Below are 27,896 nucleotides of genomic sequence, written 5' to 3' on the forward strand. Positions count from 1 at the left end.
CTCTTGTTTTCCTCCCACCCTCACTTGTGTGCTAGGTGGCTGTACTCACCGTTGTCGTCTTCGTCAGCGTTGGTGTTCTAGGTGGAGCATAACGTAGAAGATCATCAGGAAAACTTGCAGTTCAGGTTCCATGGCAGCGTGGTTCTTCCCTGTGTCTCCAATGGTAAGCCCTTTCACTTCTGAGCTCAGTTTCCACCAGGTTTTTGTTGGCATTGGTACCGCCCTGGCAAAGGTGGCGATTTCTTGTGTCAAAATATGGTGGGCGGTACTTTGTCTTCCACCCTGGCAGTTGGTGTGGTATTTTGGCTGTCTATGGGAGATATTTCCGCCATGGTCATAATTTGGCGGTAGTTACCGCCAGCTTGTTGGCAGTATTAATGCCACTTTATCACCCTCCGCCAGGGTCGTAATGAGGGCCTAAGTCGGGTGGGCAAAACCTCCTCCGATGGCCCTTACCCTGGCAGGCCATCAGGGGTGTTTGTTTGTCAGTGGAGTGGAGGAGATGAAATACGAAGTCGAAGAGAAGAAAGAAGATTAACTGGCACTTGCAGAAAGCAAGTCAAAATACGATACTGACTATTACATTAATCCAAAAGTCAGGAATATGGTGAAAACCAACAATTTAGACAGAAGTTTGATTTAAATGAGCAGAGAAAGAGAAAACAGATTAATTGCTTTTCCTAAAAACTATAAAGAATTGTATACTGAGAGCACATTCGTTACATAAAAACTGTATAAAGAGAGAAAACAACAAAATGTCGAGAACATGAAGCTAACACATCAAATACAAATATAGGAATTGGTTCAGACAAGAGTATACAAATGTATTTTGAAGGGATTGCCAAGAAAATAGATAGCAGGCTAATTTCAAAATTTTAGAGACATGATAATTTGAGAAGTCTGTCCAGTCAATAATTTAAAATTCAAAGCCAAGTAAACTCAACTTTATGTTGTGATTGTACATGGACAGCGGTGAAATGAAGGAAAAGCACCTGGAACCACATGATAAAGATTTCATGATTGAATGGTCCCTAGGGTTGTAGATACAGCAGCAGAGAAATTATGTACAGGGATCGACATTGTTTTAGTGTAGAACAGAGAGATGCGTACATCAACAAGAGGACGACTAGAGTCAGGTTTTGATTTATGCACTCAGTTTACAGAAAGAAACACCCCTGGGTGACACCTTAACATTTCTGTTTACAATATATGCATGTAATTTGACCAATTAGCTGAGTGGTTAGTGAACATGCATTCACTATGCCTCGTATGATCTATTTTCGAGGCGGCCTTTCAGTGGTATCCCATATCAGAATCCTGGTTCTGTTAATTTCCTTTTTGTAAACTTAAACAGAAGGAACACAGAGTTCTCACTGGCAGGTATCCCAAGGAAAATGCAGCTGATGTTTGTGTCCTCAGGGGCACTAAGGCTACTCTTTTACACACTTCTCTTCACTTAGCCTAAGTGAGGAAAAAAAGGAGGTCGCCATAGAAGTCAAAAGGGGTTTCAGCAATTATCATTGTGACCACTACAGTACACATCTTTTTTTTCCACAGCTTATACCTTTTCCCACCCTGTGGCACTTTTGATGAAACAAAACATGTTTGTGATTTGCCTATGTCTCTAGAAATATTAAAAGTCAGACTATATGCCAATATTTTAAGATGCTATCTGAGCCCTCCCGATCACGTGGCCGTCCACACACAAACATGTGATAAACTTGCAACCCCACTTCTTTGTTTTGTGGCAGAGAATTCTCCTGGTGTAATATGACATGTATTTGCAAAGCCTAGAGGTCTAGCTTTGATGTGTTAACATGGGCAACTTTATGACATTGGAGTGAGGCACATGGGAGAGAGCCAGTAGGAGAAGATAGAGAGGTCTATAATTGTAAAGTAGTCTCTTATGCAGTCCAATGCAAAGTACTCAAGTAGTCTTAAACACTAAAACAACCTATAGCATTAGGTGAGAAACAAATACTCCACTGCGCTCAGAGAGTATGTGATTGACAAGTCTCAAGCCAGTGGCTGAAGGAGGCTGGCCAAAGAAAGTCAATAGTTGAAGGGGTGCTGCCAAAGCCCACGCCTTGAATAAGGCTAGGAATACGCAGCTAAACTATCAAACCCCAGAAATGCTCCTCAATCTAACAAAATAACTAAAAGATAGTAGTACAATGTAACATTAACATGAAAAACAGAAATAAACAACACAATTAGGTGAAAACAACAATGAACTTATTTATAAGACACCCTTTTCCCACAAAAACAGTGATTCATAACCAGAGACAAAAAATCTCAAAGCGAAACCTGAAACTAATTCCAGAAAAGTGGGAAAGCATGAGTGCAATGAAGAGAAATAAAGACAATGAACAATACGCAGAAAATTAGGAAAACAAGCTCTGGCTTAAAAAGAAAAAGGAAAAATAGGAACATATACAGAGAAAGGCACAAAAAAACAGAAAGAAAGATCAACTTCATAATGCACAAATGGCAACTGCAATGGCAGCTTTGAGCACTATATGAAGGTGGAGAAGGAAATTGTGAGTGACAAATAATGAGAGAAAACAAAATACTAAACAAAAAATGAGAACAAACTCTTAAAAATGGTAACTTAAAAAGGAAGACAGAGAAATGATAATGATGTGCACCTGGAAAACTGAAACATAGTTTAACAGGAAGGCCAAGTAACAAAAAAAACAAATGCAAGAAAGTGAATCAATTAATGAAAGGAAGAAAAAAGGAGGGTTCATGCCTGAAGTGTATTATTAAGGTCCCTAAAATCATATCCTCCAGGCACTTCACTATTCGATGTCCATATCAGTCAGCTGAACATGCAACAGTATATGGTGCTACGTCTATAACCTTCCACTTTTCTAATGTGGATGCCCTATTGTACTAAGGTATAATTTCGTCTAATTGTCAAAATAAAGGTTGATCATCCTCAAATTGAGAAACTTAGAGGCATGATTTAGGCTTTGGTGGGCAGACGACAGACCATCAGGGTAGAGGAGGACATTGCATCTTCCACTGACTGACTACCATCTGCCAAATTTAGATGACTGCCAACCCAGTGGTCATCTCTGTACTTGGTGAGGAACTACCATCACAGCACTTCCCTTCCAAGTGCAAAATGTTTGGTAATGGCAGCCATCCATTTTGATGGCAATCCACCAAACTTAAAGTACTTTTGTTTTTACTGTGGCAGTTTGTTTTTGAAAAATAAAAAAGCATTGGAAAAGCCATTAGGTTTCACCTTTGTCTTTTTTTCTATCTAACTTGCTTAAAAATATTTCAAAATGGTATATTTTTAAAAATATCTTGTAAAACAAACATTATTATAACATTTTTCTAATATTTGTAAGCCAGTTAAAATAAAGGTAAAAGTGGATCCTGCTGGTATGCGGCTTAAAAGAAAGAAGACAGAAGACGGCATGCAGGACAGAAGACAGAAAACGGGATTGAAGACAGAAGACGGGAGTGAAGACAGAAAACAACAGTGAAGATAGAAGACTGTATGCTGTAAAGAAGAAAGATGAAAGCGAAGGCAAAAGATGGCATGTGGTAATAAGGCAAGAAGACAGCAAAGAAAGAAGATAGAAGATGGGACCGAAAACAGAAGACGTCAGAGAAGTGAGAAGACGGCATTCGGTTAAGAAAAAAGAAGACTGCGAAGACAGAAGACGGTTTGCAGAAAGAAAAAATAAAATAGATGGAAACGGAGAAAGAAGACAGAGAAGAAGGCATTAAAGAAAAAAGACATCAGTGAAGTAAGAAGACGGCATGCAGGAAGAAAAAAGAAGACAGCAAGAAAGAAAGAAATCAGAGAAGATGGCAGTGAAGCACAAAGACGTCAGTGAAAAAAGAAGACGGCATGCAGGAAGAAAAAATAAGTACCTTTAGTGTCATAGCCAGAGAAAGGACACTGGCCAATGTCCAATCGGAAATGACCGGAAGGAGTACTTGGTCCAGAGGCAACTCGATGGCAAGATGGGTGAAGAAGACGAAGAGGAGCCGATGACAGGAAGTGATGTGAAAACAACGTGCTGGCCAATCCGAAGCGTGTAAATCAGAGTGAGCCAATGGTAAGTTCAGGTAAGTAAGAAGCTGGTCCTAAGCCCCTTTTAAGTTTTTTAATAACTAAAGATTTCACAAGCATGCGCACAAGAGCATGTGCGGACAAAAGCAAAAAAATTAATGACCCCCAATCCAGGGAGTGTGACAGACAGAAAAAAGGACATTACACTGTCCACCCTAAACAGAGCAGGTGGCTTAATGCCCTTGCTACGATGGCCCTTACTCTATCGGGCAGACAAAGCAAGCTTTCCGAAGACGGAGCCACCACAAGAAGCCTCTAAATGAGGTAGGTGGACTGAGAGTCTGGCTGACATGGTACTCCAATGTATTTGCTATGGAGCACCATACACACCAAGCTCTAAATCAGCCCATTTGTATTTCACAAATAATGACAAAGCTGGTTTAAGTAGTAAGGCACTAGCAAAAACAGGATAACGCATGTTTACATTGAAAATGTCACTGTGAATGCACAAATGGCCGGAGATCAAAATCATAAAAGCAATGGTTGTGGAAGAAACATTTCTGAGTTGACCTCCTAATACTAAAAAGTAGTTTACACAAGAAAATCATTAGTGAGGTAAAAATGAAATGCCTTCTACGCGAGCTAAATGTGAGACATTGTGTTTGTCATACATGTAAATGCTGATCAGTCATTTTACATTATGCAGGATATGGGATTGAAGAGTAGGATGGGCATTTGATCTCATCCCAAAATATACACTGTTAGTGACCAGAACTATTCTTCTATTTGAGTTTTTTATCATGCACCCAGGCAGAATTATATCTTGTTTACTTAACATCTATTGTCCAGTTGTGCATTGAAGATGTTTGTTATAGCTATACATATCCAACTCTGAGTGTGGTTGCAACATTCTGTTTCTCTAAGGTCTATACGGGCCTCTTGCAGAAGTGTGGTCCAAGAATGGGTCTGATTGGATTCTAAGTATTGGCATTATTTTGATATGTTAATACGTTTGATATATCAATGTAGTGTGACAGCCATGTCTAATAAACCCTGATTGTGGTTGTCATTCTTTATAAAGCATGAGCGATGTCCCAAGATCAGTGCGTTCCTCTTCCAGAAGTGCTATCTGAGAATAGGTCTGAATGAATCATTAGTATTTGTTAATATGTTTGATATGAAGACTAAAATCCTTCATGCTCTGAACAGACATTCTAAGGGTTACAATGAGAGCCTGCCAGAGTGAACAGGATGCAAACAGGATAAGAAATAAGGATGAACACAGGACAAGCCTGGCAAATGTAATTGTCACATATAATGTGTGATGGTACATGGTGTTATATGAGGACCCCTTATCTATTCACTGTGCGATTATTAGGGGTATCTGTTGCCAGAAGTCCTGTGACACAACTACATCTCATTAGTTGTGTATTAATCAAATGCCTTAAACCAGAACCTTCTCTATACAGCAACAAAGTAATGTGACTGGGCAGGCAGCTGGAGATCTGAAATGGGACATTTATTAGGACTGCATCCATTGTCCTTTCTGCTACTCTGCAATATAACTAAAGCATATTTTAAACCTGCTAAATAATCATCAATGGAGGTGAACCAGAGAATGGTGGGTTAGCTTCTATAGCTTTCCTGCTGTGAGACACTATCAAGGTGCCAAAACTTGGAAAGGTACCAAGCAAGAGCCAAACAGGGAGGTCAGTGTTTCTCCATAAGTAAAAGACGGGCACACCTTGGAGGGAGAATGCTCCTCAACATTGTAAATTGTTGTTGAGTTTCTGTTTATCCTCTGCTCATGTAAAACACCCCTATGTTACCCCTCTGGCTAAATTGATCAAATCCTTCATTTTTTAAGGAATCTCATATGACGATGATACTCAAATTGAGGTTTCAATCTCCATAAATCCTGATGCCGCTGCTGCCAAATTCAGCTCCTGTCTGATAGAAATAAAGAACTAGTTTCCCATAGTAAGGAGAATGGATTTCAAAGCCCTCTGCATAGCCTTTAAGGCTCTACAAAACTGCCCCCAATTACATTCAGGATAGACTCATCTGGCACCAATCATCCTGAAATCCGAGATCGACAGAAGGCAGGAAGCTTGTGCTGCCCAGGGTTAAATGGGCTTCTTGGGGAGGCAGGAGCTTCTTTTTCAGAACAGCACAGCTGTGGAATGCTCTTCCTTTATACCTAAAGAACTGCCCTGATCTACGAAGCTCAGGAAATCTCTGAAGACCTGGCTCTTTACACAATAGGCCTAGTATTCTTTACTATTCCCCTCCTTTTTTCTCTGTAACAGTGCAAGCGCCAAGACGCCCTTGGGCATTTGAGTGCTAAAGGAAACGAAAATCAAATCAATAAGACATTATAATGGATGTAGAAGTGAAGTTGTGTTTAGGGTTTCTGTCTTTGTTAAAGGCAGCAAGTAGAATATTAGTAGATATTTCTCATGTGGCAACACTTCTTTTCTCCATGCAACCTTACACATAAAAGGAATGTGTAGGACCTCCCTAGCTCATTACTATTTTGCAAGACACTTAGAGCCACATGTATGAACGTTTGGAATTGCGATTTCCTAATTGCGATTCTATGCGAATCACAACTAGTAAATCTCAATTCCAAATGTACGAAACTCCTCTGAGTTTTTTTTGTGATTCCCAGTGGGTCACAAATAGACCTACTTCGTTATTAATAATGAGGTAGGTCACAGTTAGCGACCCACTGGGAATTGCAAGGATGGTGGCCTGCTGGTGTCAGCAGACTACCATGTCTGTGATTGCTTTTAAATAAAGTAATATTGTTTTTTCAACGCAGACCGTTTTGCTTAAAAGAAAACAGGAGGTGTTTAAAAAGCAAAACATTTTATGTTTCAGTTTCATTTTTTAAGAGCAGGCATTCACAAAGGGGAAGGGGTCCCCTGGGGACCCCTTCCCATTTGCTAATGGGTTAACACCAATATAGAATTGGTGGTAACTGAGATTGTTTTGCGACAGCATTCACGGTCACAAAATAATGATGGTTTGCATCAAGGTTGTGTTATTTAATCTTTTGTATTATGAAATTGTTTACCAGGTACATCAGAGTCTATCAGTAGCTATTACAATTTGATAATTTTAGCTACTGCTTAGACCGTGACTGCAAGGAGCTATGGTCAACAACCTTGGTCACACTACAGTCCTCTTACTCATGGCAATGATGGAAAGTTCATCCTTACAAACGTTCTGAGCTGGATTCATTCAGATTATAATGCTAAAAAATGATATCCTGATTTATAGAAGTTCAATAGGTCATTCATCTGTCTGAGGATTCTCTCCTTTCTGCCAATTCACACACAAATCATATCTGAGAAATCTGACAGTACCTCAGGTTTGTGAGTCTCATCCCTGAGAAATATCTGCTGCTTCTTGGCAATTGTTGTTGTCCGGTAGAAATCAACCAGCTCATTCAAGGAATTGAACTTCTCCTCCCACAAAAAGTATTTACCACTTCGTTCTCGAAGGACTTTGAAATGCTGCACATGTTCTCCGTAGCTGTGGGCACAAGAAGAAACACAGATTAATATGATACATTCAAACTTTTTGTGATGAAGTCAACTATCTAAGAGAATGCTATCACAAATCTTCCTTCCATGTTTTGTTTTTTCCAGCCTACAAGGAGTTTGGGCACAAATAGAATAGAATGTAAGGTTTCTCATTTTAAAATGTTTCCGTTCAATTCAACACGTTTATTTAGCAAGGTATGCATTGGAGGACAAGAAAAAACTGAATAAGATTATTACACAACATGCAAAGCTCTCATTTTCTCCTCCCTCAATATTGTTATGGAGCTCCTTGAACCCTGCCCTAGCAAACCAACTTTGTTGTCATTGAAGTGCGGCATATGAGCACATACTGATGTTAACATTGATTTGGTTTCCAAGGTAAAGGCCATATATGGATTAGCCTATTGTGGGGTTATTTAAGCGCTTCACATTGGCACACATGTTTGCTCTGGGCCTGAGGCCTGTACCCTTTAGCCTAGTTACATTATAGTTTATTTCTCTTACTATTTTAGCAAAGCTTCATTTTAGTAGAGATGTTTTGTTATGTTTATCAGTTGCCTTTCCATGCAGAATTTGTTATCAGTTCTCTTGCACGATATTTCGTCTTGTGCTCAGCCTAAGGATGTACATGATAGTTTACTGGGTATTTTCGGTCCACAGTACAATGTCTACCTTACACAGAAACTATGTATTGTCAAGTCATGTGGGAGGACTCCGAGCGGACCAACAGATCTCTTTTCTACCTATCGTACAGGTATGGGGATTGGGTTTCCTTCCAGTGACTAGATGGGTAGATTAGGGTTAACACTGCTATTGCTCTAATGGGGAATTTTTGCAGTGCCAGCAGAGTTTTTTTTCAATTCAATATTGTAACAGTATGGTGGCACTCTTTATGTTTCACCTTTCTAGTCATCTAAATAATAGCATTGTGTTTCATTAGCCTAATAATCACGATTTTGCCTTGTTGCATAGGGAACCATAATCCTGTTTCTGTCTGTCTTTTGGCATATATGAGACTTGTATAACTGAGAGAAAGGGGTAAGATCTGCTCCACCACGACTTCCCTGAGAAGTCTTAGAGTGTCAGGTGTCAGGCTGCCACAAATCACCTCTACTCTTGGGTTTTGGTGAGGCGCTGCTAGCTAACCAAAAGGGTTAGGCTGACTGAGTCGACCCTGGAGAAAGGGATTCCGGGGCAATTAATGTCCCAGGGAGGGGAGCATGCAGCCTCCCTCACTTAAAGTCATCGCCCCTGAGGGGTAGGCTCCCCAAAATGTTCTGATGCTTGGGGGGGGGGGGTGGGGGCACATGGACCCTCCCTATATAAAGTGATTTATGGCCTTGGGGATGGGCTTCCCGGGCCTCTGGAGTCAGGGAGAGGTGGGGTTCACAAATTTCCTCCCTATACAAGCTAAATTGGGCCCAGGGGTGGGCTGGGCTTTGGAGACTGGAAGAGGGGGGCCACGAAGCCCCCCTTTGAGAAATCAGCCTGGAGGTAGGCTCCCCGGTGCATACATATAATAAATGTTGCCTGGCTGCCATTTTGTTTTCAGTAATCCCACAAGAGTCTTGTGGGATTACTGATTTTTTTGCAGTTTTTAAAACTTTTTGGCCCCAGGAAGGGGAGGGGTCCTCTTGGTCCCCATGTGGGGCCTAGGGGGTCGCAGTAGGCCTACCCTGCCTCCATAGAGCTTTATTGTTTTCTATCTTTGGGACAGAGACCTAATCCCAGAGTCCTGTAATGGTTGCCAGCAAAATTTTGCTCATGTTGCTGGTAGATTGATTGCTCTTGCAGGTGTTTGACTCCTGTGGGAGCAACTTGCGAGCCCAACCATCCAGATAGCAAAACACACAAGCTGTGACCAAGATCTAGCTTCCTGCTGAACTCATTGTAATTCCGTTCAGCAGTTTTTGTCATAGCGCTTCCTAAAAAAGTCTATGGAAAATACATGGGGATTTTACTCCCTTTTTTTCTCAGCCCCTGCTTGACAGATGATCCTGAAACGTTTGAGGAAGGAGCTGAGGTGGATGAATGTTTTTTTTGGAAAGTTTTGTGAAGATTTGTCAAACAGGCCAAAGTTATTAGCAAACCAAAAAACATACTTTCTAGGTAAAAGCAGACCTAACTATAACTACCTATTGGCGACCGCCTCCAGGTAATACACACACACACACACACACGCACACACACACAAATACACACACTCACACACACACACATGTTGTCTCTTTCTCCACATGCTTTGCCGATCACTAAGGCACGGATGCCGTAAAAATGTTGTGGGAAGCATAATCATGTAATTCAACAAATCTAAATAAATACAAGGCCCTACTCATGGTGAAAAATATTTATTACCATGATGCCAACAGCGCGTTTCGGCTTTACAGCCTTTCTCTCACATGCACACACACACATATATACAAGATCACTAACATTTTTGGAATCGAATTATTATGTATATGCTACGATATATTGTTTAGCTCACATTGTGTTCCAATTAAACAACAAGGTGTACCTTAAGAGACACGTTACGTCCACATATGCAAACCTATTTACGGGAAGGAAGACAAGAAGGTGGCCGGGGCTAACGAGAATGGCACTTTATGGAACATGTGATTGTTTGGATTAGGTTCGCTGATAGCCTTATCATATTGTTTGATGGAGATAAAGTCCCCCTCAGACAATACGTATAAAATCCCAATGCTAATTATTTCAATATTAGATGAATGGAATGTTCCAGTAAAGACTATGTTAGATGTTAATCACTATGTCATAGATAGCAAGCTGCACACTACAGTACAAAGATAATTACAGCGCTAATTCCATTTTACATGCTAATAGTGGGCACCCAAAAAATGTTAAATGGAGTATACCATATGGTCAGTTTCACGGAGCTAGGAGAATCTGTGTTCTACAGATGATGAGTTTGACAGTGGAGTACAAGTAATGAAAGAAAGGTTCGAAGCTTGATGACATCCAAATGAGGTTTTGAATGGTGCCAAAGATAGAGTCAGATCTGAAAACAGTGAATCTTTATTGTATTACGATGGTGGACTAATTGCAAGAGATAACATTTAAAAAAAACTCAGGAAGGTAGAAAATATCAATTCTTCATTGAATAAAATATGGCACAACCAATTATCCAGAAGATTTTATGGAAAAATTGGCATCAATTATTATGTAAGAGCACCTAAGGGGGTTTGTGAGTTCCAATCCCAGTATAACTTTTAGACGGACCGTAATCTTGGTAATATTCCCACTAACAGATGTTTCAAACTGAATGACAGGACAATCTATTGGTTGGAAAAAGATGGTAATGGGTTTGTCAAATGCAACTTCTGTAAAGTACGTAAATTTGGAAAAAAATAAGAAATACTTTAAAACACTGTAAGGTCGAGAGGTTGAAGTAAGAGAAAGATTTACGTTAAATGCCAAATATATCATTTATGCCCCTGAAAGTACTTGGGGATATTTATACATTGGGAGGAGCACCAAGAAATTAGGACCTGAATTTTACAGTATATCAGTCCCTTTAAGTACTGTGATAAGAAATATCCAATTGCAAGACAGAAATGGCTTTTTGAAGGACCTTTTTACACCCTTAAACACATACAGGCACACCAAAGAGGTGGAAACAGTGGACTGAAATTAAGGAGGATCTTGCCAAGCACTACCATGACGTACCCTTTTTTATTGTTTTTTTTTGGCTTCTCTATTGAGGTTTTGGTTGACATTAGTACTTTGTCTGGTAGTCTTATTGGTGTTTGTAATGTTTATTGGTGAGTTTAAAATTATACAAAAGGAATTGGATTTAAGATCATGATGTATTATATTTAAGTTTTTATGTTCTCTTACATCACTATGAATCTTAACCAGGCGCCAACCCCCTCCATGCATTCAGTCCCACATGCAGAGAAAACACCCTTGCTTGGCCTTAGATGAGTTCAAGAGATTGGGATGATTTGTCCTTTTCAGATGCAGAGCTTCAACTGGGGCACCTGCTATATTTATATATGTAAGTGCTTCCCGTTGATGTATCATTTCTGTGAAATAAGCATCAGTGTCAGAATGGATCTTCACCTGTTTATTTAACCAAAAAGAGTCCACTGTCTGGCACAAAATGTCTACCTATCTGGAGCATTTTCTACTGACTAAATACTAAGTTCTGATTCATTGGCTAAATGTAATGTGCAAATTCCACACTACCGCTGCATGAGTGACCTGAAGGTAATGTCTCCATTAACCATAAGTGATGTATTTTTCACAATGTGATTGTGCCTTAAGCATCTTCATATTGAAATCTGTACCAACAGGAAAACTTGTATAGAGAAGAGGGTCACACCACAAAGAGTTGAGGTCATATTTCTCTGAATCTCGAACTCTCGGGGGCCTTTTGGTAAACTAGCCATCAAGCTGGAAACAGGCTTGAATACGGTTGCATACAACTAACGTATATGGTTGTGGGCCAAATGGACGGACCTTCGAGGTAGTTTTGCAGATTGGCATATGCTAAGTAATCAAAAGGATGAACTCTTCTCTCACCAAGAGAGGATCGGAGGAAATATCTTACTCGTCACATCACTATAGAACAGATTGCCTCCAACACAGGGTGTAATAATGCACCAGGGACTGTGGGGGGAGCATCAAGACCTCCGCTGTCCCTGCCGGCTCTCTGCTCCTGCATGCAGGGAACTAATAAATATGGAGTGCCCTGTGTGCAGGAGCAATCATTTTATCTGTTTTCCTGCTCACTTGACAGCAGGCAGGTAAATAGATGAAAACTCCGCTCCCAGCAAGTGAGAGCGGTTTTCTTGCTCTCGCTCGGGTGGGAGCAGAGTTGGTGTTTGCTCTTGCTTGGTGGTCCAGCCAAGAAAAAGGAAACTGCTATCTCCTGAGGGTGAGCACCTCTGGAGATCCCAGGAGCTGGCCCTGGGGGGTGGCAGTCCCCAGGGCCGTTAATGGCTCTGCAAGGGGGCTGTGCTGCCCTCTCACCTTTACTTTGCAAAGGTGGTCCTCAGAACCACATATGTTAAGGCCCCCTCCCACTATTAATGTTAAAACAGGCCCTGGGGAGGTGGTTGTACCCCCGGGCCTGAAGGGTCCACATGCCCCTCTCTAATTAAGTCCTGGGGAGGTGGTGGTTACCAGGGTTCTAACAGGTTCTCAAAAGAATTTTTTCAAACCCTGAATGTCCCCCGGAGCCAAGCCCACCCGGGGACTAAAGTGTAAACAAACGCGGGAGAACGTGCTTGTTTTTTATTTATTGTTTTGGGTGGATTGATGGATCCGCTGCGATTTTCTGTGAAAAATTTAAAAAATTCATTTTTGCACATGATGCGGTCCTTTGGAGACCACACCACCAGAGCTAGGGGGTCAGGGTATTTCTACCCAGCCCCTTTTTCTTTTTTTATCTTTTTGTTTGGGATTTGGCTGAGTCAGAGTCCCAAAATGGAAGTCAACAATTGCTGGTTGAAGTGTTGGCAGCCAATCAGATCTATGCACAAGATAGGTCGGATTCATTAAGGGTCTTGCGCCTCTAGATATAAAATTTTGTTTTTCCTTCAATATCACAAAAACTACTGAATGGATTTACACCACATCACAAAAAGGGTGCTTTCTGGACCAAGAGCTAATCTGTCTAGCAGTTTGGGCAGTAGTTGTGTCTAAAATCCCAATGGAAAACCCTATGGGGGATAACGCATTTTGGGACCCCCACTTTTTATATATATATATATATATATATATATATATATATATATATATATATATATATATATATATATATATATATATTTCCCCAAAAACAAAGTGCAGCACTCCAAAAGACTTCGTATGATTCTTTATTATATTCCAAAACAACCCATCATCACCACCAACGCGTTTCGACTATCGCAGTCTTGATCATGGTAAGCAAGTGCATCTTTTGTTTTGCCTATATATATGCTCCCACACTCTCCAGTCTTCGGTGAGATGTAGTGCAAAACAACCATAATCACAGTGTAAATTAAAAATACATATAACGAGCTACCAACAAATGGCCACAGACACTACTGATCTCTTTCTCTATTTCTACTACTTATACATTATTTTTACAAAAGCTGTGTATTCCAGAGACATGTTTACAACATCTCTCCCCATGACTGTGGCTATTCTTTCAAACTCCTGTACTTGATCTATCCATCGTGGGCATACTGAAGTCCATGTGTTCAGCTATTACTAGTGCCAAGGTGGGTGGGTGGATCCCTCCCACTGGCCTAAGTGTACTCTACCTTGGCTACCCGCCTCTCCCTTTCCTTTTTCCCAATAAGTCTACTTCACTGGGCTTCCTGCATATCTACTTGTCCTCTCTCATATATTTACATAGTGCCGGGACACACTTTCTTTCTCCTATCGGTTGCAAGTAGGTAGTTATAGTTAGGATCCAGTTTCCATAGGAAATGCATTTTTTGTTTTGCCAATAACTTTGGCTCCGTTTGATGAATCTTCACAAAATCTTCAAAACTAATATGACAGTCGATTCAACTGCTGTCTTGAAAGTTTCAGGATGATCCACCAAGCACAAGTTATAGTTACCTTAGGGAGCGAGTTTTCTTAACCATAACTATAACTGCTCAATTTTGCTCAACAGCAGAGTAAATTCAGAACCTATCTATAAAGTCTCAGTAACCTTTGTTTTTTAATTGAATTTATATGTGTGTGTGTGTGTGTATATATATATATATATATATATATATTTATATATATATACATTCACTAAAAAAACAAAGGTTACAGGGACGTCATAGTTAGGCTAAGATTTCACTCGTACAAAACCATTGAAATTCAGCAGTTATAGTTATCAGAGCTTATTATAACTTTCGCACCCACAATGACCTCACATTTTACATCACTCATGACATGGTAAGAGACATCACTGATTACATCATCCAGTGTGCTTAAGTGTTTGTAAAATGTTTCTGAGAGTTAAAGATAGATACTAAGGTACTGCATAAGTTAAATTACTGTTCTTTCCGTACTAATGATGAGTGACACTGTTGTGAAATATGTCACCTGAGGGCCACAATCTGTGTGTAGGTGGCTGTGTGAGTGTCTGTATGGGTGAATGAGTGTTCGTGTGAGTGTCTGTTTGGTTGGTGACTGAATGTGTGAGTGGTTGTACGCGAATGTCTCACAAAAAGAGATCTTTCTGGACCAAGAGCTAGCTTTCTGTCAAATTGGTGTAATTCCATTCAGCAGTTAGGGCTGTAGTAGTGTTTTACATCCCTATGAAAAATTGCCAGGGGAAAACGAGTTTTAGGACTCCAATCCTGGCAAAGAGGCAGAAAAGAGACACACATGAAGAAGGAGAGAGACAGACAAGGTTGTAGATGAGAGACAGACTAAATGGTGAATAAGTCATACAGGTACATGAAGAAGAGGAGTGGAAGACAACAGCTTCAATGAGAGAGAGGTAGAAGAGTAAAATGCCAGCGGTTACATTGGATGAGGAGTAGGAGATATAGAGGTTGATGAGAAATCAGACTGCCACATGAAACACTTTGGGCTAGTGAAGAGGGCCACTGGGGGGATGAAGAACAGAATAAGAGGGATGGAGAAATTTGGAATTAAGATATTCTTACTTTTGTGAATCAGCAACCATGTTGCTGACCCCAGATGTTCAATCAATGAGAAGATGGGACCTCATATAACTGGGCACTCTGGATCCCACCTTTGGCAGCCTGTCACCATCCATGTGTCAGAAATAGTCTAACCGCATATACCACTGCCAGTCCTTGGGATTGGGAAATCGATGCCACTTAAGTCACAGCATTATATCTACCCAATTTGTAGTACATTTATTTACCTTTCCCGTACTGAGCCAATCCTCGTTTTGGCCGCAACTGCATTTCTAAAGCTTGTGTATGAATACTTCTGTCACTTCTTTCAAAGGAAAATCAATACCTATTTGAAAGATTGAGCCAGGTGGGATATTTGAAACCAGATAATGTATTGTGTATATACTTTATGTGTATATGTGTGGGTTTTAGTGTGTGTGTGTATACATGTGTGTTGTTGACTTATATTTGTGTATTGATGTGAGAAGTGCGTGTTTCTATGTATGTATTTATATATAGATGAATGAATTTATATATTTGTACCATATGTTTAACAATGCATCAACCACTAGATTTGTAGAGCGCTATTTGCCACCCATGAGGGTATCCAGGTGCTGATCCTACTTAGAAAGTCAGCAGAGGCCAAGCAATGAAAGCATAGAGTATGAATCATGCCATGATGTGAGCAGCATGTGAAAGTTACCTCTAGGTGACAATGTTTAGGTTTCATAAACCTGCAAATTAATAAACCCTCTCAACTTTCCTTTCTGCGCAGGTTGTACACCTTATGATGACCAGGTTACAAGGCTATGTCTGCTGCTAAGACCAGAAGGCCACAGGACCAAAGGCCACAGGACCCTCAAACTCCCCTTTCGCCAAGAGCTAAGCCAAACCTGAAGATCTCTGAAGTGCCTAGATGTGATTCCATTCACAGTAAGTGCTAAAATTTAAAAGAACATGCCTTGGCAAGCCAACTTCAGCAGTTGTAAATCAATACTGGTGACAGTCTGAAGACCCTGCACGTCCCTGCGTTACATGGCTCAGGGACAAGAGGCACAGGGCCAGATTTAAGAAACGTGACGCTGCACCCAGTGCAGCACCACTTTTTTTGCACCCCTTAGTGCCCCCATGTGTGCGCTATATCTAAGATATGGGGGCCATGGTGCTAGTTAGGGAAACTAGCATCAAGATCTTTGACGCTAGTTTGGAGCATTCCAGGACTAGCGTCAAAAATGTTGATTCTAATCCTGCAATGTCCACTGATGTCCATTGTAAGTAATGGTGGGCCTCCTTTTAATGCCTCAAAACACATATCCACGTGTCCCAGCACTGCTGCACTCTCACATTGGCTCCTACAGCAGAGAACCATGCAGTCATTAAAAGGAGATTCGCACAATCATGTTTCTTCAATTTTCGCCAGAGTCACGGATCCACTATGATTTTCAGGGAATATTTTAAAAAAAACTTTTTTGCCCTTTTGGGGTCCCTCTGAGACTCCAGCAGCAGAGTGAAGGGGTCTACCCAGCCCCCTTTTCTTTTTTTTCAATCTTTATTTCAGGGACTCGGCTGAAGCCAAGTCCCAAGATCGCTGCTAACACTTCCTGGTTGATGTGTTGGCAGCCAATCAGATTTTATTAGGAAGACTGTCGGATCCTCTGATGATCTGCGTCCTTACATATACAAATTTGGGGTTCTTTTCATATCTCAAAAACTACTGAACAGATTTACACTAAATAACAATAGAGGAATTTTCTGGCCCAAGCACTACCTTTCTTCCAAATTTGGTGTAACTCCATCCAGCGGTTCAGGCTGTAGTTGTGTTCAAAATCCCTATGGGAGTTAAAATGGGGAAAATATGTTTTGGGACCCCCTCCTTTTTCTCTGTCCTCCATTGACGGTTCACCCAAAACTTTCCAGACTACAGATGAAGTGAGCATCAATTGTTTTTGGAACATTGATTCATCAACGGGCGCCAAAGATATAGGTGAGTCAAAAAATTCTTTTCCTATATAAACTAGATCCTAACTATAATAACTACCTAGTGGCGACTGTAACTAAGTTATATATATGTATGTGTGTGTGTAAGTGTGTGGGTGTGTGTGTGTGTGTGTTAGGGATGGGCTTTTCTGCTAGCAGAATTGGTGGAATTTTGCTACCTCTCCATTACGCTTGCAATGCAGAGTTCTGGCAAAATTCTGCCCATTGCTGCATGGCAGAATTTTTTCTCGCATGACACTACAAAATAGTCTTGTGCTATTTTTGGTCGAACAGGACATCTGAAGAGATTTTTCCAATACAGACGATCTTGGGTGGTTGCTTTCGTTTGCGGTCAGAAGGCTGATTCTCGAGTAAAAAATCAACTTTAGCAGCAGCAAAATCAACTTGAGTAGTTGCGCCTTTCACTGCGCTGCATGGTGCTGATTAAGCTGATTTGTCAGTGTGGAACGCGCTCTTGGTACAAAATCACACCCTGAACAACACAACGTACCTATTTCAGCCTGTTGGAGGACCTCCGGTGAACCTTGTGGCGTTTTTATGTAATTCGGTGAATTCCACTTAGTCAAATTCTGCTAATTCCGCCCACCCCTAGTGCGTGTGTGGATCTATCTATCTATCTATATATATATATCTTATATTCATTATTATTATTTTTTCAAACAAAGACTCCCACCAAGATTCCAGCCTCTGCATCGAAGCACGAAAGGAGGAATGGCACAGCAGTCACAATTATTTCATCTGAGTGTTTATATCAAATCAACAACCATGGAAAAAAGTGGACAACGCGTTTTGATGTTTGCCTTTAACTGGGCCATAATGTCTCAGTGCCTAGATAGTGTATTTATAGTGCCCACAACCAAACAAATCCATCATTACTTTCTATGATTCAGAACAACAAGAGCGCATCTAGGTTAAAACTTGTCACAAAATCACAAGGATGAAGCTCTTTTACGTAGGTCTTTCTTTCTTCAATTTGGCAAATCCCAATATATATATTCACACACACAGCTACACACACACACCATGGCACTGCTAACACATTGATATTATGTAGAGCAACTGTACTAATGACTGCACATTCACACACTTATTATAATACTGCAAAGGTCATATTCTAGTTTATTACCATTAGAGAGATAAATCGACATGAAAATATCACTGCCTATTGTATCATCTACTGAATATTACAATTATTTTACACATGGACCCAACTTTCCTTATAATCGAGAGGCCTCTTTGGTGAGATTTAACTGTAGTGCACAAGTTTACGTCCTTGCTTCCTTGTTTTGGTTAATCTTCTTAAAAAAATGTACATGAAAATTTGTCATGGCGTTAACTATATATGAAAAAGCACAGAATGTAATATTACCACTATTGAGGGAGGGACATCATGATATCAAAACTCAAATTATGATTTGCCTGTCATACGTCATGGCCACTACCCACATTCAACAGTGATAATAAACAACACAAGAGCAGGACACCGTGTCCCAGACTGTTTAATCTAATTCTTGTACATTAGCATTTGCGTTTTGCCTATGCAGATTAATTTTGAGTTATTCTATTTCTCCCAGTTAGCACATTGTGTGATAGGCTGTTTGTGCAACAAAGGCAGAGGCTGGCCTTCAGTACCAAATCTCTAATTGTGGAATTAGTACCTATCAAATTGCGCTGACCAATGAGTAAAGGAGCATGACATATTACTAGAGTTTACACTTCAATTTAGACAATGCAGTCACAGGCACGTACAACGTTCTGAAAGTTCTTAAGGGGTGAGGTCATCCTTTCAGTGCACCCAACTTTGACCTGAGCATGTATGAAACCCAAAATCAGGAGTGTGAAACTAGAATCCAAGAGCTCACTACTTTCTTGACCCCACCTCCCAGTACTCAGCGACTCATCCCGCCACCAAACCCCACTCCACCTAAGACCCACTGCCAATCCCATCCCACTAACATTTGCAATTTCCATACACTGCTTTTCAGTGGTTCTAGTTCTTGTCAAATTAACATACTTTCCAGAAAAAAGGAACAACGCCCCTACTACTGTCTTACAGTAGTCCTAGCACACACTCCTTGTTAAAACACAAAGTGTCAGTAAGGTCAATTGAAGGAGGTTGTTTACGACTTAATGTAGACATGAAACACAAGCACCACACTCATCCAAGCTGCATGATGCCCACGCCCTCCATAATTGGATTGCTAATAAAGTCTGATTGTGCTGATGCCTGCTGGGTCGATTACATGCTCCAGGCCAGCTTCACGATGCTAATCATTTTTCTGCTCATGAGCATGATTACAACGCCTGTCTGACCTCATTATTTCGATTTGTTTGCTACTTTTGCTCTCCTGTTTGCATGCTTTTATATGCTGTGATTTACTATTTCTTACCATTACGTTTCTATATTGTATATAGTATATATTTCATTGTTTGTTTCCGACAGATTCAGATGGAAAGAGCTTGGGCTTCGCATGGGCTAGAGACAGCATGCGTCATGTATGTCCCACTGCCATGTTCACGGGAATTGCTCGGTTTAGCAAGGGAACAATCTCCTCTTGGTACACCGCCAGACGAAATATGAGAATAGTGCTGACATTACAGAACTTTGACAAAAACAAGCTATAGCAAAAGCCAAGGGCCTGTCATTTGTCACGTGAGCAGTTTGACAGCACAATATGATAGGTTGGATATCGGCACAGTTTGTGAGTTCTGCTTGAACCTCCGAGACACACTTCCAGGTTTGACAAACATTTGCTTTATTTGGAGAGATTTGCACCTCCCAACATGACATCCTTGCCCTAAATACCTGAACTTACTATCATGATCCACCTATGTTGCTACTCATTGCAAACCTTTTGCAAAAGTTAACTGGTCCCAGTTAGGTTCCTGTAGACTAAATCCAGGTGTTTAACTGGTATGAATGAAGAGAAACTTTTTCCCAGATGGATTTAATATGTGTTTAAGAGATCAAACAGTGATATAATGCTGGTACACAATTTGCTGCACCCGGCTGCATAATAAGTATTTTCTTGCTGCATAATGATGCCCTCCATTACCAGGTAATTCCAGTGGCCCTGTCTATAAGTCACCACACTCCTGTCAATAAGTCGTTCCACCGTTAACATGCCCCACCCCTTCCCTATTTCAAATCATTCTCTGTTTTGTGCCTTTCCGCTTTTAGGGATGTACTGGTCCTCTTCCAGGATTTTCTGCCAACATGTCGATTTACCTGCATCTCATACTTCCTCATCCAGAACTTTATCCATCTACCGACAAGACTGTTTATAGTTGAGCCAGGGCTGTTGTATCTCAATTGTTCTTTATACTGTATCTTCTCACTTAATCAAATGAAATTAACAATCAGTTTAAACAGGAATTTCTACTCTTAGGAATTTCTCTGCCACCAGAGCAACCCCTGGCAGATGTTCTTTCCCTCTACCTTTAGAAAATGCCTTCACCTTTGACCTGATTTTAACCATTCAATCAGTGTCATCAGGTATGTCTCTGGACTTTGAAATAAAAGTGTACCCTGCTGTAATAGTGAAGGGTGCTTGTGGATTCAATGTCATAATTTCCCACCCTCTCTAAGTAATTTAACTTGCAATTCCCTGTCACCTCCATGTTGACTTCCTTGCACTCCATGCTGTTTACTGTAGGATTTGCACAACTCCTTTAACCCCTGTTCAACAAGAACGTCACGTCGCCCATATAATCCTTGTTTCCAGAGACTTATTCTGTACCTCTAACAAGTCCTGATCCCTTTGGTTTATGATGTCCAAAGCCGTCAGCTGTGCTAAATCATTTTGCTTCAAATGGTTCAATACATGCAACCCATTTGTTCTGCCTAATTCCACCCTTCTGGAAACTGACACCATCGCATCCCTCCATGTCCAGGCAAGTATATCTCCACAATTTGGTAAGATGATCTCAACTGAATGCTCCAATTTATACTGATATACACTTTGGGCCCGTCAAAATGTAATAGTCGTGGAGCCATGACTTTGATTTTCTCTTATTTTTCAACTTAGACCCTGAGCAACAAAAACAAAAACTAAATAACAGCCACTTTGATTATCTGCGATTGCTGCTGAATGAATGCATCCATGTATCTGTCTGAATTCCATATCTTCAAATTCTTAATTCCTTCCTTCCCGTGCCTGGCCTATGACTTTCTGTTAATGCGCTACTTGACAGTACATTATCCTGTACTACTTTAGTAATTTTCCCTTATTATTTATGCGTTTCCTGAGTACACCCACAACTTGCCCCTCCTTCCTCCACCTCTCACTGGCTTGCCATCTTCATATCAGCAAACCTCCCCCATCACTGGGCTCCCTACCATTTCTCTTGAAATGCCTAGACTACCTTTTGGTTTGTCTAGCATGCCCTCCCTTTATCGGGTGTCCTCCCCAAGTCATTGCCAACAGTGAGGAAATGTATTGGGGAAAAGGTAGCTGTGAAGTTAGTTCCTTTTAATACTCCTATTATAAAAACATCAACATCAGCTTATATTTATATTTTCTAGAACCAGTTTAGGATTATGGCATTTTAGTTCAAAGCAATCTGTATATGTTTGAATCTACAAGGCATTTGACCTTGAAAACGTCACTATTCTTATGAGTGTCACTGACACAGGAGGACCAGCTCCAAAGGCCTTCAAAGGAACGCCTTACTGGGAAAGTTTAGTGATTCACTATAGGCCTGCCTCTGAGTTGCTCTTCATATAACCTGCTCCAACAATACGTTTTCAACATAGCCCGGCTCCCTCGCAGAGCTGAAGACCTAGCTCACGATGGTGAGCGGATAGTGACGACATGCGTTGACAGTGATGTAGCATAAATTTTATTGCTACCTTTGACGTCACAGGTCATCTATATGTGACAACTTTGCATTTGTTATTTGAAGTCCTAATAGATTAATTGTAAAGTGGTACACTGAAAGCATATATTAAGGTGCGGTCACTGTAGGATCGAAATTTAGAGTGATGTGGTATAGCCCTAAAACGTCATGTATAACCAATTAATTCAATTCCATGATTCTTTATCGTGTTAACTAATAGTGTGCACTAAAACAATAATGACTTTCTGAAAATAAATGTTTAAATGTTACATGCAAATGTTGAAAACGTGGTACTGCATAATAGCTAATACAATGTATTAACAGAGTTATTTTGTTTAAAATTTACTGCAACATGAACACTGACAAAGCTTATCAATAATTAATTTATATTTTTGAATGTTATATGTGCTCTAATTGATATAAATGAATGTTTATTGTTAATTTAAATAGCTGTAGTTTAGCCATACTGATTTGCTAGGAATATGCCTTGGAAACAAATGACTCGTAGGCAAGGAAAAACTGTTGTCTCACACTTTTCTTTCAGACTTCGTTCCCATGAAATGCTAGTCTGACTGGAAATAGGTGCCCTATTGTTTTGCCCATAGTGAACCTGAGAAAGTAACCCTGAATCCGGTACATCAATGAACTTTGGAAATGGACTATACTGTATATAAGTGTTACAACCCTTACATGAGCTAAGATGGATGCCTTTCCCATGATGGTCTTGGGAATATGTCCCTATGTTGCAGTTCAGTGCCATATGATGTACTTTGATTGGATACTGAAATCTTCCAACTTATGTCACACTGCTGATGGACGAATCATCAATCACTGTGGACTTTAATTTATCGTTCTCCGGTTGAATTAGCAGCATTCTTCATTTGGCTTTGCTTGGACTCTGAGAGGTACAGACTTTTCTGCCTGTATCCCGCTTTTCCAAATGCTTTGCTAAGACTTAAAGTTTTCCCCAGACCTGAGAAGAAGACTTTTGACCCGAGCTTCTGAAATGCTGATGCCTTCCCTTTTTACTTACTTTTTGCCAATCTTGGTTAGTTATCTTTTGCCCCTGATGTTGTTATTCAAAATTCTTTTTGTCCTCTTTTTCTTTTTGCTCTCATGTGATGTAGCCCAGCATGTGTTAACTTGAAAATTGTTCATTTGTAGGGTTTCCATTTTGTCTTAGCAAGCTAGACATAAATGACTTTTAAATTGTTTTCATGCTTAAAAGAATTGGACAACTGTTGTTCACCGAGCACCGAGCTAGACTTATATGACTTTTAAATTGTCTTCATGCTTAAAAGAATTTGACAACGGTTATTCACCAAGCACCAATTGATTTTGCTATTGTTGTGCATCGCTGTAATTGAATGTTTAGCCCTTTTGATGTTAGTTTGCATAAACTTTTTCTGACGCCTTGGTCAACACATGGTGATTTTATATCTTTATAACTTTGTCTTGAGAATTGTCTACATAACTTCGAGTCTGAGTCTGTAATGAAAGCCTTTGACTTATTCAGTCTGGACTTTCCCTTGTATGGCCAAATGGAGCATACTGTAATTCTAAATTGTTCTTTGAAGTTTTGATTGTACTATTTTTCCACCCCATCATGTTGCGTCAAAAGACCCATTGACCTTGCTAAGGGCATCCAAAGAGGCAAACGTGTATAAGATTGTTGTAACTATTCCACAAATGGACTCTAGATTTATGGGTCTTAGAGTGCTATTTTCATCTTTTCACTGCACCTGAAAGACACAGATGCTGAAATAACTTCATCATAGAGCTCTAAAATGAGTACTACGTATGGCTTAGCCAATGCCTTCCACTCCTACCCTGAGCTCCATTTACTGAAGCTCTAAGAGTTTTGTCCTGAATCTCAGAGACTTTGGTGCATTTTTAGAGTCAGCTGTGACTTTTCCTCAGGCCGCCTCACATTTCATATAAAGCTTTGCACCTGTATGATCTGGAGCAACTTAAGGGTTTGGAAGCCTGTGCCAAACATACTTTGGGGACCCCTGTTCGGAACTGCGTAGAATTTATGATTCTCTGGCAGTGCACATGCACACTTATCCAAATCCTAAATGTGTTTACACCTAATATTCTGGGATAGTGACATATGGTTTCAATATTGTAACACAGCAGAAGCTCACTAATATTACTGCAAATAACATCTGTGACACCCTTCTACTTCTCATATGGGAGGTCCTGTTTTGATCTAAAAGAAACATTTGCGTTTTTCTTATGGATTAAACGTAAACTCAACATTTCTCTGCTAAATATCTCTAATAGAATCTTACAAACCACACACATTAAAAATAAAGTAAAGGAAAACAATACTTAAAACAATCTGTTTAAGAATTAATCAAGCTCATCACCGCTAAACTCTGTATAACAGAGCTCGCTCTATCAAAGGCCCCCTGAAAGGCTGGGCCAGGGCTTAATCTGTGAATGAAAACGTGCTGGTACCTAAAGCTCTCCTCTGAAACAAGCGGCTGCTGCAATTAAATGTGCAAACATGGAATACTGAGGCAGACTAATCCTGGGCCTATTTAATTCATTTACAGCCACCCTCTGCCCCTTCAACTCACTCTCGCAGTTTTCTGCTTTGTCCCTTTGTGAAGCTTTTCCATTTTTCTCTTCCTCTGTCTTTCCCATTCGTGTCTTCTGCTTGCAGTAAATGCCTGATGCTGAAAAATATGTGCCGGCCCTCAAAAATAAGTGACGGAGTGTAGGAAAGTACCATCTTGCCTGGCATGTTACCCCCATTTTTTCACTGTATATATGTTGTTTTAGTTGTATGTGTCACTGGGACCCTGGTAACCCAGGGCCCCAGTGCTCATAAGTGTGCCTGAATGTGTTACCTGTGTAGTGACTAACCGTCTCACTGAGGCTCTGCTAATCAGAACCTCAGTGGTTATGCTCTCTCATTTCTTTCCAAATTGTCACTAACAGGCTAGTGACCATTTTTACCAATTTACATTGGCTTACTGGAACACCCTTATAATTCCCTAGTATATGGTACTGAGGTACCCAGGGTATTGGGATTCCAGGAGATCCCTATGGGCTGCAGCATTTCTTTTGCCACCCATAGGGAACTCTGACAATTCTTACACAGGCCTGCCACTGCAGCCTGAGTGAAATAACGTCCACGTTATTTCACAGCCATTTTACACTGCACTTAAGTAACTTATAAGTCACCTATATGTCTAACCTTTACCTGGTAAAGGTTAGGTGCAAAGTTACTTAGTGTGAGGGCACCCTGGCACTAGCCAAGGTGCCCCCACATTGTTCAGAGCCAATTCCCTGAACTTTGTGAGTGCGGGGACACCATTACACGCGTGCACTACATATAGGTCACTACCTATATGTAGCTTCACAATGGTAACTCCGAATATGGCCATGTAACATGTCTATGATCATGGAATTGCCCCCTCTATGCCATCCTGGCATAGTTGGCACAATCCCATGATCCCAGTGGTCTGTAGCACAGACCCTGGTACTGCCAAACTGCCCTTCCTGGGGTTTCACTGCAGCGTCTGCTGCTGCCAACCCCTCAGACAGGCATCTGCCCTCCTGGGGTCCAGCCAGGCCTGGCCCAGGATGGCAGAACAAAGAACTTCCTCTGAGAGAGGGTGTGACACCCTCTCCCTTTGGAAAATGGTGTGAAGGCAGGGGAGGAGTAGCCTCCCCCAGCCTCTGGAAATGCTTTGTTGGGCACAGAGTTGCCCAATTCTGCATAAGCCAGTCTACACCGGTTCAGGGGACCCCTTAGCCCTGCTCTGGCGCGAAACTGGACAAAGGAAAGGGGAGTGACCACTCCCCTGACTTGCACCTCCCCTGGGAGGTGTCCAGAGCTCCTCCAGTGTGCTCCAGACCTCTGCCATCTTGGAAACAGAGATGCTGCTGGCACACTGGACTGCTCTGAGTGGCCAGTGCCACCAGGTGACGTCAGAGACTCCTTGTGATAGGCTCCTTCAGGTGTTGCTAGCCTATCCTCTCTCCTAGGTAGCCAAACCCTCTTTTCTGGCTATTTAGGGTCTCTGTCTCTGGGGAAACTTTAGATAACGAATGCAAGAGCTCAGCCGAGTTCCTCTGCATCTCTCTCTTCACCTTCTGATAAGGAATCGACTGCTGACCGCGCTGGAAGCATGCAAAACTGCAACAAAGTAGCTAAGACGACTACTGCAACTCTGTAACGCTGATCCTGCCGCCTTCTCGACTGTTTTCCTGTTTGTGCATGCTGTGGGGGTAGTCTGCCTCCTCTCTGCACCAGAAGCTCCGAAGAAATCTCCAGTGGGTCGACGGAATCTTCCCCCTGCAACCGCAGGCACCAAAAAGCTGCATTACCGGTCCCTTGGGTCTCCTCTCAGCACGACGAGCGAAGTCCCTCGAATCCAGCAACTCTGTCCAAGTGGCCCCCACAGTCCAGTGACTCTTCAGTCCAAGTTTGGTGGAGGTAAGTCCTTGCCTCACCTCGCTGGGCTGCATTGCTGGGAACCGCGACTTTTGCAGCTACTCCGGCCTCCGTGCACTTCCGGCGGAAATCCTTTGTGCACAGTCCAGCCTGGGTCCACGGCACTCTAACCTGCATTGCACGACCTCCTAAGTTGTTCTCCGGCGACGTGGGACTTATTTGTGCGACTTCGGGTGAGCACCGTTTCACGCATCCTCGTAGTGCCTGTTTCTGGCACTTCTCCGGGTGCTACCTGCTGCTGAGAGGGCTCTTTGTCTTGCTCGACGTCTCCTCTCTCTCCTGGTCCAATTTGCGACCTCCTGGTCCCTCCAGGGCCACAGCAGCGTCCAAAAACGCTAACTGCACGATTTGCAGCTAGCAAGGCTTGTTGGCGTTCTTTCGGCGGGAAAACACTTCTGCACGACTCTCCACGGCAAGAGGGATCCGTCCACCAAAGGGGAAGTCTCTAGCCTTTTTCGTTCCTGCAGAAACCGCAGCTTCTTCTGTCCAGTAGAAGCTTCTTTGCACCCGCAGCTGGCATTTCCTGGGCATCTGCCCATCTCCGACTTGCTTGTGACTTTTGGACTTGGTCCCCTTGTTCCACAGGTACCCCAGATTGGAAATCCACAGTTGTTGCATTGTTGGTTTGTGTCTTTCCTGCATTATTCCTCTAACACAACTTCTTTGTCCTTAGGGGAACTTTAGTGCACTTTGCACTCACTTTTCAGGGTCTTGGGGAGGGTTATTTTTCTAACTCTCACTATTTTCTAATAGTCCTAGCGACCCTCTACAAGGTCACATAGGTTTGGGGTCCATTCATGGTTCGCATTCCACTTTTGGAGTATATGGTTTGTGTTGCCCCTATCCCTATGTTTCCCCATTGCATCCTATTCTAACTATACATTGTTTGCACTGTTTTCTAAGACTATACTGCATATTTTTGCTATTGTGTATATATATCTTGTGTATATTTCCTATCCTCTCACTGAGGGTACACTCTAAGATACTTTGGCATATTGTCATAAAAATAAAGTACCTTTATTTTTAGTATAACTGTGTATTGTGTTTTCTTATGATATTGTGCATATGACTCTAAGTGGTACTGTAGTAGCTTCACACGTCTCCTAGTTCAGCCTAAGCTGCTCTGCTAAGCTACCATTATCTATCAGCCTAAGCTGCTAGACACCCTATACACTAATAAGGGATAACTGGGCCTGGTGCAAGGTGCAAGTACCCCTTGGTACTCACTACAAGCCAGTCCAGCCTCCTACATTGGTTGTGCAGCGGTGGGATAAGTGCTTTGAGACTACTTACCACTCTTGTCATTGTACTTTTCATAAGAGAAAAATATACAAAACAAGGTCAGTGTATATACACATAGCCAAAAAGTTTTGCATTTCCTCTTTTCACTCTTTTCTAAGTGCTGA

The 27,896-nt window shown here is 41.4% G+C and overlaps 1 protein-coding gene across 2 annotated transcripts in view; it reads right to left on the minus strand.

Moving 5' to 3' along the window:
- Positions 1 to 27,896, minus strand: part of GRAP (GRB2 related adaptor protein) — a 338,914-nt gene that overhangs the window by 67,218 nt on the left and 243,800 nt on the right. For both annotated transcript variants that reach the window (XM_069210114.1, XM_069210115.1), the window contains one exon: positions 7,408 to 7,576. In XM_069210114.1, the coding sequence (XP_069066215.1) occupies positions 7,408 to 7,576 (169 nt within the window). The remainder of the gene's footprint in view (positions 1 to 7,407; positions 7,577 to 27,896) is intronic.

The sequence above is a fragment of the Pleurodeles waltl genome, chromosome 10 (assembly GCF_031143425.1).
Source record: "Pleurodeles waltl isolate 20211129_DDA chromosome 10, aPleWal1.hap1.20221129, whole genome shotgun sequence".
Taxonomy (NCBI): Eukaryota; Metazoa; Chordata; class Amphibia; order Caudata; family Salamandridae; genus Pleurodeles; species Pleurodeles waltl.